Source organism: Thunnus albacares, chromosome 7 (assembly GCF_914725855.1).
Source record: "Thunnus albacares chromosome 7, fThuAlb1.1, whole genome shotgun sequence".
Taxonomy (NCBI): Eukaryota; Metazoa; Chordata; class Actinopteri; order Scombriformes; family Scombridae; genus Thunnus; species Thunnus albacares.
The window spans coordinates 24,435,659-24,449,287 of NC_058112.1; the positions used below are offsets into that span (position 1 = coordinate 24,435,659).

Genomic DNA, 13,629 nt, shown 5'->3' on the forward strand with positions numbered 1-13,629 from the left:
TCTGTTTGTTGGAAATTCAATCATTTGATGAATGGGCTTTGAGCCAAAACATAGCTTTGTGGGTCGGGAGTAGAAAAGAAAAGATGCACGTCTACACTTCGGCCTCTCCCCTCTTCTGTGTATACTTTCATCTGCTCCCCAGAAATAGCTGTGTGTGTAGCTTGTAAACTTTGACCTCCTTACCGAGAGTTCAAACAGTCATGACCCAGTAATCTTCCAGGAGTGACTCGCAGCTAAAAACAGAGGCACCAAACAGACATCTGAGCTTTTTTTAACAAGAATTCTTGTTTACCCCATAAAACAAAGATCTATTTGGATGTAACTGTGAGTGCATGGCCAATTTTAAGAGCTACGGGGAGCATGATGCCTCGCTTTATACACTAAAGGCCGCAACAGACATTTCTATGAAAATAATTGCATGATAAATTATTAGAGTTGACAACTGTGCCGTGTACTTTCTCCCTCTGTTATTTTATCTGGAATGAATTAAGTACATATCTGTTGCAGCAGTGGCTCAGTGGTTAGCTCTATCCCCTTACTGAGAGAAGACTGTCTTGGTAAGGGGACAGTGTGGGGTCTGTGTGGTGTTTGCATGTTTTGCCTGTTTGTTTAGGCTTAGTTTTGTTGCCTCCCCAAACTCTGTGTCCATCTTGTGATTGATAGATTACCTTCCAACTCGTTTAACCTGAAATACGCCTCAGTTCCTCACTGCAAAAAAGGGCAATTCAAGAAAGTTATAGCATCTCCTCTCAGGATAATTCAACTTTATATTTTCTAAGATTAAAAACTTGTCATGCATCATTTGTATTTGATTATTCTTGTCCAGGTACAGTGACTGGCAAGTAGAAAAATTTAATAAATCAGTTAAGTGTGTTTGGTCATATTTATGTTTGTGTCTCTCCAATAGGCTCCAGTGCTGTGGCTTGAAGGTCGGGGAGGCTCCGTCGTCTGTGGTGCCCCAGTGCCAAGAGGTCTGTGGGTCACCAGGGGACAGAGACAGGAGGGACACTGCCGTGCCCACCAAGCGTCCCCTCTCCCCTCCACTCAGCTTGAGTGACAGCCCGGGTCCTCCTGACGCCATGCTGGCTCACAGGAGATCCACTACCACCACCGATCCGCGGACTCCCAACATGGAGAATGGGCTGTGTGGCAAGCTGAACCACAACAAGAGCCAAGCAGGAGTCAAAACTGCCAGCATCCGCGATAAGATCTCACAATGGGAAGGCAAAAAGGAGCCTTCCCAACTAACTTCTACGGGGACATGTCCACTTAGCACAACACAGAAGGAAGTTGAGACAGTGAGGAAAAAGGAATTCAAAGTTTCAGAGGTGCAAAGGACAGACAGCAAGAGGTTTGTCAGCTGGGACAGACAAGACTCAGGGAAGGAGAATGCTGGAAAGCTTGGGGATTCAAGACCTAAATCTCCAGAAGGCCCAGCAAACAAAGACAAAGAAGTGATCCTAGAGAGAGGAGTTCGGGCTCCTAAGCCAACAGAACAGCCCCAAGACAAGAAAACAGTTTTAACTCATGTTAAGAAACTGGAGAAGGCAACAAAGGAAGTTCCTGACAGACCTTCACTGGCATTTCCAGGGAATTACTTCTGCCCTCCTTCAAAGGAGGAGCAGGAGGAAACAGAAAAGAGGGCCAATGAGCCCATTTTTGGAACGTTTGACGTGGCTCGTCCTGGTGGGTCACGGAGGAGGAGGGAGGGGGATCCAGAAAACGTATATAGTGAGCCAGGTGCTCCGTCTATAAACCCTTTACCGAAACCTCAGAGAACCTTCCAGCACCACACACCGCCCCCTACCCCAGTTTCAGGGCCCGGCTCTGGGAAGGGGAAGAGGAACTTGCCCCCTTTGCCCTCCATTCCTCCTCCACCTTTACCCACGTGCCCACCCCCTGGAGTTTGCAGGAGACCCTGGGCTGACAAACCCCGGGACACCAGTAACAGGTAAGAGAATCAAAAGACAAAAGATGACAAATATTGGCAGCCATGATCAGTTTTTTTGACCATTGATCCTAAAGTATGGCACCCAACTGCAGACCTTAGACCCTTGAAGGTTGATAATGCATGTGCTGAAAAGACAATGTCTTATCTCAACCCCAAAGCTAAATTTACAAAAATAAATTATTTAAAGCACACTTATGAAAACCGAATTAACCAGTGAAGGCCATGTGTATCTTCCAGGGATGCACGATAATATCGACACATCATCAGTATCAGCTGATAAAGGCTTTAAAATGAAATATTGGCATCAGCCCAAAATTAAATGTTCTGCCGATATGACAGGCCGATTCGTCACCTTCTCCTCTGCCACCCGTGTCCTGGCTGTGATTCTCTCTGTGGACTGTTTCACCTTGGACTGTCCTGGTGCTTCCTCCGCAGGCTACATGTCACTCAGCTGCCCAACAGACCTGCTACTTCTTCCCACTTTAACCTGAATATAACAAACCGGGGCTTGGTGCTCCAGTTGTATCCACACAGAGAGCTGGGGTTAGCTGGAAGGCTAGTGGAGGCTAGCTGGCTGTGCTTCTGTCTGGCCATGCTGCAGCTAACGTTCCGCAAGCTTCCCAGCTTGTCCCAGCTCTCCGTGTGGATCCAACCAGAGTGCTGAGCCCAAGTTTGTTATTCAGGTTAAAATGGAAGGAAGCAGTGGGTCTGTTGGGCAGCTGAGTGAAGTGGAGCCTGCAGACTAAACACCGGGACCATCAGGGTGAAACAGTGCGCGGAGGAGCTGCTGTCTTCGGGTGAACAGATAGGAAACACATCGGCTGACAAGATATACTTCTCTGTTTGAAAAAAGTTCTTCTTCCTCTTCTTTTTGGTTTATAACGGCAGTTGGAAACCAGTTTATTAGGTCCATTACCACCAACTTCTGCTTTGGAGTGTGGATTAGAGATTAAATCCTACCTTTTATGCCTGTCTGTCTAATAAACTCAAAGAAAACTCTACTGCTCCACCCACTTGGCAGGTTCATTAAAGTTTTATTGCTGAGCTCCTGAACTTCAGTCTTCCTAAGTACTTCCTTCATGTACTGTCTTTCTTGATCATACTTAGTGCAATCTATGATTGCATGCATAATAGTCTCCTCAGCCAGGTGGAAAAAAATATGCACATATATGGGTATTGGCATTGGCAATCAGCCAAAATGAGTTGGAAAATATCAGCATATCGGACATCGGCAAAAAATCCAATATTGTGCATCCCTAGAATCTTCTCACCCTTCCTCCACCCCCCATGTGAACAACATCTCCCACATCTGCTGTAAATCAGAACCACTGGTGACATCACCCTGTTTCTAAATATCCCACAGAATGAGCTCATTGGTTGGATCTGAGGAATGTACACATCAACTCAAGTCATTCCTCCTTGCAAAACTCTGCTGGAAGGGGATATCAACATGAGTCGTGTCAAAGAGGCCCCTTGCTTTTTCAAGAATTCTAGGCCTTGACAGTAAAAACGATTGTGCAAGGCCTTTTGCCATCACAAATTTGTTGTCAGGCATTAATTTTGCAGCGCTAGAATTTCTAAATGTTAACATTTGGGTACTTGTAAAGTGTGCAGTGTCGAGTCTAAAACACTTGATCCGCCAATTAACATCTTGGAATTTTAAAGACTGTTGAAGTAGTACTTGGAGTCAGATGGCTACAATCAAACAAAAAGTGCTCTATAGGGAAACCAATAATGTGAACTCTGCAGTATTGGAGTACATCTATTGTTCACTTTCTCCAGTTGTCTGAATTCTTGTTTGGAGCTTGGCTTGGATCTGTTACATTCCATACCATATGTGGAGGCTTCACTCAGCCCAAGTGTGCTGTGTCAAGCCCTTTGTTTGGTCAGGCTGTCTCTCTTTGAGTGTCTGTTGCAGTGAGCATTTTTGTGCATGTGTATGCATGTATGTCTGTGTGTAGAAATACACAGTAATAATGCCAGTTTACTAGGTATACATAGTTTTACCAGTGCAACACAACAGCAGAGCAATCAATCCTACCTTTGTAAAACATATAAAGTTCAGTTGTTATTGAAACTGTGTCGAGTTAGTGTTAATTTAACTAATTAATTAATTTTCAGATGCAGTCTCTGGATATGTTGTTTTTAAGAGTTAAAAACAAACAGACAGAAAAAGACAAGCGGCAGACAACAATAAAAATTATATAACATAAACAAAAAGGCTATAGTTTGTGGTGGTGGTTTTGTATTGTAACACAAATTACATGAAGAAAACATTTTTCAGATTCATGCAGTCCCATATAGCATCACCACAGAGTGTGAATGCATGCATCCATGGATGTTTGTGTGCATTTATGGTCTGGTAGGCTTTAATCTTTGTCAGCGATGAAACACAGATGTGGTCATTCAGATGTGGCAGCTAACAAATGGGAACATCAGAGTGCCTTCTTCGCATATCAAGCATTTTTAAAAAGGCATCAACATGCACATACACATTCACCCAGAAAAATCAGTCAAAAATCCTTCCTTCCTCTTTTGTATTTAGCGTGCCACACTCCTAAATCTTTGCTTTGCTTTGTCCTCCAGGAAATCCTATGAATTTGAGGATCTTCTCCAGTCGTCTGCAGAAAGCTGCAGGGTTGACTGGTACGCTCAGTCCCGACTGGGTCTTACACGCACTTTATCAGAAGAGAATGTCTACGAGGACATAATAGGTAAACAATGCATTTAATACCTTTATTTTCTTGACCAAATGGAAGGGTTACATTATCAGCTGTTTAGGGTGTAAACTGATTTACACTTGGAAAGACTATTTCTATCCCATGCCCTTTATACACTACATGACCCTTTAGTTTGATTTCTCATATTGGTGTGTGTATACAGCACTAGAGTTCAGTAACAGGGGTGAAGAGGAGGCCAAGCTGTCTTTACTCTACTCTGTTTTTTCTGCTCCAGTTTTAATTTAGGGGCACGCTGCTCCACTTTTATTAAAAATTATACGCAGAAACCCGACCTACGTTCCTACCTTATTGTTTTCAGTGTTATGCCAACCCCACCTAGAGCCTGTTTAATTTTCATAACGTATAATAGTGGTGTTGAGAGGCCATAGCTGAGGTTGGCTACTGTGATTGTCCATGCAGTAGGGGGCATGTCAATGGCTTAGAGCCACTGCACATTACTGGCAATGGCTTCAATGTGTCTTTGGTTTTCATCCTGGAGACTGCTGTATAATGAGTTCCGCTTGCTTGCCACAATCAAATTAAGTTTAATTATATTTGAGTGATGCCACACCTAATTTTGGATCTCTTTATAGTTTCCTACATTCATACAGTGTTCTTTAAAACGCCCAGACATTGTTCTGCAACACTTAGCAGTGTCCCATGGGTAAAGTAACTCAGGCTTACAAAAACCAGCTCAGGGAGGCAGAGATGTGTACGATAGAGAGCGCAGACAATAATGAATGGGTGTGATGTCTTCTTGGTGTTGTCGCCAACCTCTACACGCAACGCAGGTAGTCAGCAACACACTGTAAATACACAATCCACCTGCCTGTCAGTGTTTAAGATTGAGATGACAGCAACTGTCACCAGTGCATGTATCCAGACGCATGCCTTGATGACTGATGCAAACTCACATGTGCACAGCTGACAGCACACTCAAACACACCATGGAGATTAGTGTGCCGTTCTCATCAGCCAGCAATGTGAAAAACAGTACACTGATCCCTTGTTTTCCTCAGAGGGAGAAGGAGCAGGGAACTGAACGTCCCTCTTTATCCTCCTACTCCTACAGGTCACATCTGGTGGATGGATTGATAGAGCAGAGGAGAGATAGAGAGAGACAGAGACAAAGAGAGAAAGAGGCACAGGTTTTGGAAAGTGTTCCTATCTCACCCCTTATCTGCAGGGGAGGACTAGTGGCTAAAGTTACATTTAGCGTTAGCCGTGCTAGGGGTTGTGCATCTTATCACAGTGAAATATGAGCTGGGTAAGCACACTGCTGCCTCTGGTAGTTCTCTGCACATCTGGAGTAGGGATAGTCTGGCAAAACAAACATGACTGATATGGAAAGAATATTTTATCCACTACTTTCGTGAGCTTGCGTTGGGCTATATTATAATCCAGGTGCCACTGATTTCTCAGTTTTGAAAAAAATGTTTTTTTCCACTCAAGATCCTCCATCCAAGGAGAACCCCTATGAAGACATAGAGCTGGAGAAAAGTTGCCTTGGCAGCAAATGTGTTTCACCTGCCTCCTCATCTCCTGTCCCTGACACTCCAACTAAGGTACTAGATTGACAATACATCACTCTAAAAACAAAGATTTAATAGAAGCCGTTTTATACTAAAATCACCTTCTAATGTGTCTGTTTTGCTCTGTCTCTCCTCACCAGCTCTCCTCCAAGCCTGGCTTCTTTAGACAGAACTCAGAACGACGAAGCTTCAAACTCCTTGAACTACGCAAGACCAGCAGGGACGCTGGCATATCATCACCCTCCCGTATCAGCCCTCCCTCTACGCCCAGCAGCCCAGACGACACCCCCTGTCTCTCCGGAGACCCTTACAACCGCAGACGGAGGAAAATCCCCAAGGTATGGGAGTCTGAGAGGCCTCAACTAAAGCTCACGCTGCTTTCTGTTTTGATTTATGGTCCAGCGTAGTGCTCAGGGAGGTTCGGAGCTCCACTCATGCTGCTGTCTGGGGATGAGTAAAAGCAGGGGAAAATTTTCTGACGGATATTTCCTGTGAGAAGTGTGCCTAGAAGAAGGCCTCCCAGAAGCTGTATTGAAATGATCTTGGTTGGAGCCTGGCAGATTTTGTTTATTAGTTCAAGGAGTTAAAGATGGACTCTCTCTCCCTTTACCTCCTTCAGATGGTGCTGAAAATCAATGGCATCTTCGAGGCGCGAAGAGGGAAAAAACGCATGAAGAAGGTGTCTCAGTCTACTGAGTCCAGCTCAGGGAGAGGTGAGGGTTTAAATGTGAAAGCAGGCCACAAAATAACTTCATCATATCCACCATTTTATTGTGTTGTTGTTTGTCTGTCAGCAAGATATCTCAAACATTTGTTAACTGATTTCAGTAGAGTTTTATGGAAAGTTAGGCCACAGGCCAAGGAACAAGTGATTAGTTTCTGGAGCAAAAACACATCCAGGTGAAGAACCTGGTGTTGATCCAGGAAATTTTAAAGGCTTTCTTAACTTCTCAAAATTCCTCTCATGTGCTCCTTCGCTTACTCAAATAAAAATATCTGGCGCATGACTTCCATGATTGTCTGTCACTTTGTGTATATAAAATCAGCACCTGATGCAGATTTAAAATTTATAATAGTATTGGAGTATATTGGATATTGCAGCCATGGTAAAAGTACTGTGGGAGCTCTCTATTTATCCTGTTTCCATATACTCTAATTTAAAAAAATATATATACCTACTTTTATTTTTAAAATGTTTACTCACTTTGAAAATCAGTATTTTTGTATACATAAATACTATGAACTCTCTACCCAGACACTTTTTATTAATTTTCTTTCCCTACGACATTCTGCAATTTGACCATAATGGCTTTACAAGTCTCTGTCCATAAAAAAAAACAATACCTCATCATATGAGTTCACTTCACTGAGTTTTATGGGCAAGGCTATGTTTTTGGGTCAGTTGAGTCTGACCCATGTTTTAGAGGACTGGGTGGTGTTGTGTGGTTAAGGCTGCAATGAAAGCAATGGGAGCAAATAACATGAGCTCTGAGTTTCCTGTGATTGTTATTTGCAGTCTCTTCACACTATGTTTTCATTTTTTATTCTCTTTGATGCAGTGACAGATGAGAACAGTGAGTCGGAAAGTGACACAGAGGAGAAACTAAAAGGTGAGAACAGATAATGAACATCCACACATGTAATAGCCACATGCTCAGCAAAAATAGATAATAGTTTTATATCAGTGTAAATTCATTTGTTTGAAATAATCACAGTAGGAGCATGTCTACTGATTCTGATCAGTTTTCTATGTCATTGTTCACTGTGTAGCTTATGTCAAAAATATACACAGATGGAAACTGTAGATTGCCCTACATAGTGGTCTCACAGTGACCCTCTTTGCATATACATGTGTTCATGCAGGATATGGATGTATTTGCATGAAATATGTTTCTCTGTCCCTCAGCTCACAGCCAGCGGTTGGTGTCGGTCCAGTCCATGCTGAGGCAGACGGGGCGGTACCGGACCTTGGAGAGGGATCTGATGGAGTTGCAGGAGAGAAAACTCTTTGAGTATTTTATAGTTGTGGCGCTCCACAAGACCAAGGCCGGTGTGCCATACCTGCCAGAAGTCACACAGCAGTTCCCTCTCAAGGTAAACTGGGACAGTAATGTTACTGAAGCACATTATTCCAAAATAGGACACTGGAAAATTCATAAAAAATATGACTCAACGGGAAACATATTTTTTTATATTTTGTATTTCTAAATAGATGTCTGCTGTCTTACTTGACTACTTCAATATATACAGTATATGCCATTGTATGAGCACCTGGGAGGTCTTTTCTGGGAAAAAAAACACAGGAAATTGCACATTTTACATTTATGGGCAAAGCAGCAGCAGGTTTCTTGTAATAAAAAATGAATAGCCTGGTAATTTGCATGAGCAGCGATACCACTTCACTACTGACAAAAGATAAAATTTCCTCAACTGAAAAATCCCAGGAAAAAGACACTTGTTACATTTACTGTGATGTAACTTTGTGTGTAAAAGATGAGAGATTGGTTACGCCAAAAGAACCTTAGTCCCGTATTAATTTTATGGCAGTCTAATCTGAAACCGTAGAAAGGTCTGTATGTGTGAAACACGACTTACTGGTGTGATCCCTCAGGCAGCATTAAACATTTGTTTTCTTCTTGTGTTCTCTCTTATTTTTCATCCAGCTCGAGAGGAGCTTTAAGTTCATGCGTGAGGCAGAGGACCAGCTGAAAGTCATCCCTCAGTTCTGTTTCCCTGACGCCAAAGACTGGGCGCCTGTCGACAACTTCCCCAGGTCAGGCCGAGTGTATCTGCTGCCACAGCACTCAAGAACATACGAAAGTAAAACAAAACAGGGACATAGGAATTTCCCAGCAGAGTGGTAATAGCTCAGCGGTTTTCCTTGCTAATAGCTACTTGTTAGTCCAGAAGCTGAGAAAGCCCAAAATGGAAATGACCATGTGGCTTGTAAAGATGACGAATCTCTCTTTAACTATAAGGCACTGACACAATGGCAAATGATTACAGGGAGGGATGGTGGATTTAGCACCTTACACCTGGTTTGCTATTAGAAAATCACCTTTCTTTGTATGCTGTTTAAAATTGGCTGTATTACCCAATACCACCTAGCTTAGCCTCTCAACGTCCGCATTGTTCCGAGAAATTATGATGAGTGTCCTGAAGGTGATGGCTAATAATTACCTGGTGGCAAATGTTAGTGAACTGGCTGACACTCTTCCCTGTCAGGAAGGTCATCACCAGTCAATGAATACCTGTCAGTTAGAGCTTAGGAGGTTTTGTGTGGATATTTGCAGAGTAAGCTTGTCTTGAGGGCCTTCCCTATCAAGTACAAAGTCAAGCTTTTGTTTGCAAAAACACAGAGTTGGGAAGCAATGTTCAATCAACAACTGAGTTTTTGTGTCCAGAACAGCCTGTTTCTATGTGATTTTTGCCTCTTTTAATAGTTTCCAGCATCTCTGAAATATCTTTTTCTGTCTCTTTCATTTCTCCAGTGAGACGTTCTCATTTGTTCTGACTGGTGAGGATGGAAGCAGGCGGTTCGGCTACTGTCGGCGATTACTGGTATGCTCTAATAATGCCTCTGACTCTGATCGCTAGCTTCTTCTAATCTGATTTAAATAATAATATTCTCTTTATTTTCTCTGTTCCCTTTACCCTCTTCTTTTATGTATTACTGTGTAAGTTGTCAATATTTCTTGAATTATGTTGATAAAATTGTGTAATTTTATTTCATGAATGTACCTTTAAAGTCTCCGTGAGACAAAGGCTTTGCTTTGCTCTACTGCTCTAATCCTGTGGTTGTAGTTGGGTGAGCAGTCTTGTGACACACCAGTGTTTTGAAGCTGTCTGTCTCTTTTTTGCTGGCTGTTCACAGCCCAGTGGTAAAGGCCGAAGGCTCCCTGAGGTCTACTGCATCGTCAGCCGCTTGGGTTGTTTCGAACTCTTCTCCAAGGTAGATATAGAGAACTAAGCATAAACGCAAATGCACAAAAGTACACATAAATGCATTACTTTCATCAAATTAAATCACGTGTTACACAAACACACACACGCGCACACACACATACAACTGACCCCACCAAAAGAGTACAGAGCAGTACCACCTTCTGCGCCCACAGAGCCCCACCCACTCTCCGCCTGCTCTACTTTCCCAGAGAGCCTTGTAGTCCTGGCTCCAGTACAGAGACACATGTGAACTGCAGCTGATGTGGTTACTGCAGTGGAAAAGGTTCCCTGTAATGAGCCTTAGATTTATATGCATGTCAACCTGTGTACGCAAATGTCTGTGCTGTGTACATATGCCATTGCTTAAGCTGGGTTTGCATTTATATAGTCAGGGACATAAACGAGTAAATATGTCCGCTGTTCAAAAAGAAAGAAAATTGATTGATAGCTGCCTCTTCTTTGGAAGAGCTCAGTGCTAATGATATTCTAAATATGCTGCGTTGGTACAAGATCAACTACACAAACTACAGTGAGTATAGTGTACACAGTCCTGTGGAGATAATGAAAATAGTACAAATTGTGAATTCTGTTTCATTAACAATGAGCTATTAGACATTTATTGTATTGAATTTCATTTTTTTCTCACTTGAAAATGGTAATCTGATGCCACATTAATTGTCAGCTTTCACAGAGATGAAAAGTAAATTGTAATCTCAATGAAACTTTTACCTTGTGAAATAAAGGTGATAATAATAAGAACTGAAGGAGAGTGATTATATGCATATATATACTGTAGGTGCAAGCTTATTAGAAAGCATTATCTATGAAAAAAGTAACGCCTGTGCACCTACTCCAACAAAATTTAATCAGGATAACGTTTTTATCTTACTCGGATCTTCGTCAAGTCAATATGATTTGTAAAAATCGATAACATACCCATATGTATACATCCATGCACACAAATAGGCTGACAGGCTCTATGATGACAGGTGTGTAAGCTGTTAAAAAATAAGAATTACATACTGTAAATAAAAATTTTACAGTGAAATTGACACTAAATCAGATAGAATAGGAGAAGACAGTGTGGATAAAATGATCTATCACAGTATATATAATTTCATATTGGGATATTGATGTGTGATTTTGATACTGTAAATTTATTGAAAAAACAATCAAGAAACTCTTTATGGATAAAATAGCCAGACCTAAATATAAAAGGATTAGCTACCTTGGTATGAACTAATTTATATAATCTCATGGGATATATCATCATTTCATCCAACCCAGAACAGAAATATGTGTATTTAACAAAAGAAAACATTATGTTAGAGATGGGAATCTCAATTGTGGGGTAGAAACATCTGGTGCTTCACACGTTGCTAACATATCTATGGTATAATCATATTAATACATTTGGGAGTGCTGGTATGCAAATTACATTGCCTTCTTCTCTGTTTTTTTTCCAGATCCTGGATGAAGTGGAAAAGAGGAGGGCTATCTCCCCTGCCCTGGTGCAGCCCTTCATGAGAGGCATCATGGAAGCTCCTTTCCCTGCGCCAGGAAGGACCATCACTGTCAAAAACTTTCTACCTGGCTCTGGGACAGAGGTGAGAGGGTACATGTAGGAATGCACCGGTATTCAGCAAAATTCATATGCTTTTATTAAAAGATGATAATGTATCCCTGAACAGAATATGTATACAGTATGTGCATCAATGTCTTTTCTCTTTGTTTTTGTCTCTGTTTGACTTCCTCTCTCTCTTTCCTACAGGTGATAGAGCTGTGTCGGCCGTCTGACTCCCGTCTGGAACATGTGGACTTCGAATGTCTCTTCTCCTCCTTGAGTCTACGTCTCCTGCTCCGAGTTTTTGCCTCTCTACTTCTAGAGCGCAGAGTCATCTTCACTGCTGACAAACTCAGGTTGGCTTCAACACAATATTGTTACAGAGCCTTGTAGTTACACAGTCTACTTTCAAAATGTTCAATCCTTGCAACAGGCGTCAGTCCTAGCTGGGGCAGATGTTAATTATTCCGTTTAATTAATCCGATATGATCAGATCAATGAAGGCAGGGTTATGATGCTGAAAAGAGCAAGAGTAAAGAGTTTGAAGGATATGACAGAGAGACCACAAGTCGACGAACAGTCCGAGGAAAAGAAGACTCCGACCAAGTGTGAGAGGAAGGAATGCTGTTGTGTTAATACAGTCGCCTGGGGAACAATCACTTCTTCTCTGGAAAACTGTCATGGATGCCAGATAGAAAGAGTTAGGCTTTAGAGCATGACTCCAGAGCTAACACGTGTGCACCCTGATGTCATCACGCCCACACAACTCACTAAAACCCTAAAGTCTTCAACTATTATCTTTGCGGTCAGGGTCAAAGGGGTTTTTTTAACTGTTGTGGTACACCTGGTTCAACTTGAGGGCTTAGCGGAAACAGTCGTTGTATCCTGATTTAGTTCAAAAGACACCCACCTGGCGGTTCACGCTTTATGAATACACCATTTCTTTACTGCTCATAAATAGACACTCACTTCTCTGAGCTGTAATTCAACTGTTTATCCTCCCTCGGTGCTTGTGTACTGTTGTTTAAAAGGTAGCATGAGAAGCATTTCACACCAGGGCTCAAAAGCAGATCACGAGTCGTTGCACATTCTTTACCGTAGAGTGGAAACTTGGCCTCGTCAATCAAATTTTTAATGAATTAACTGTGACCAGATGCACACACTGAAGAGATTAAGCGAGCAGTGTGGGGTGAGTGTGTTTGCTGCCGCTGTATAGTTTTTATAAGTGTTACATCACACTCCCCTAAAAGATGCTTAATAACATTCCTCTCGGGGTAACAGCGTATTTGCTGGAGCAACACAAATGAACTTTTCACATTATGTTCCAAATTAAGAAATGGGTGGAAGGAGAGGTTATTTTTTTTGAGTTGTTTAGCACCACCTTGTGGTAGAGATGTGTATTTTAGTGGGCAAATTCCAGTAACCAGTTGATGGTTTGATTTTTAGAAGTTTTATTGTGGCATATTTTCCAATTTCCTTGTGTAATATTGAGATTGAATGAATTTGTAAAATTATAACAAACTGTAACTTAATTATACTGGGGAAAATTGGAACAAAGAAGGCCAAGTTGAATTTTATTAAACTAACATAATTAGGAACAGAAGCTGCATTTTTCTTTTCATGCATGTTATTCAATTATTCCTGTTGGGCAAATGAAAAAATGCAAGTTAAACCTAAGCACATGACATAAAACTCTCCTGATTTACTGACAGTGGACCTGAGAGCAACGTAGGCTTATTCATGCTTAGGATATGACTGAAATTTTTGCCTGATGTGCATTATCAGTTTTGTATTTGTATTGCCTTCTGAATTAATCTTGCTAACCTGAATATTTACAGCCTTGTTAACATCAAATAACTCCAGTTTCTTTATTGTTCTCAAAGGAATCAGATTTGTAGACCTTGTTCACAGAAGATC

General features: G+C 41.8%; 1 protein-coding gene across 5 annotated transcripts in view; it reads left to right on the forward strand.

Moving 5' to 3' along the window:
* The window catches only part of si:dkey-82f1.1 (DENN domain-containing protein 2A), a 46,334-nt gene that overhangs the window by 26,755 nt on the left and 5,950 nt on the right, over window positions 1-13,629 (forward strand). For all 5 annotated transcript variants that reach the window (XM_044357650.1, XM_044357649.1, XM_044357652.1 and 2 more), the window contains 12 exons: window positions 908-1,951; window positions 4,538-4,665; window positions 6,124-6,236; window positions 6,344-6,541; window positions 6,823-6,916; window positions 7,763-7,813; window positions 8,110-8,297; window positions 8,867-8,976; window positions 9,695-9,764; window positions 10,078-10,155; window positions 11,615-11,755; window positions 11,920-12,068. In XM_044357650.1, coding sequence (XP_044213585.1) covers window positions 908-1,951; window positions 4,538-4,665; window positions 6,124-6,236; window positions 6,344-6,541; window positions 6,823-6,916; window positions 7,763-7,813; window positions 8,110-8,297; window positions 8,867-8,976; window positions 9,695-9,764; window positions 10,078-10,155; window positions 11,615-11,755; window positions 11,920-12,068 — 2,364 coding nt within the window. The remainder of the gene's footprint in view (window positions 1-907; window positions 1,952-4,537; window positions 4,666-6,123; window positions 6,237-6,343; window positions 6,542-6,822; window positions 6,917-7,762; window positions 7,814-8,109; window positions 8,298-8,866; window positions 8,977-9,694; window positions 9,765-10,077; window positions 10,156-11,614; window positions 11,756-11,919; window positions 12,069-13,629) is intronic.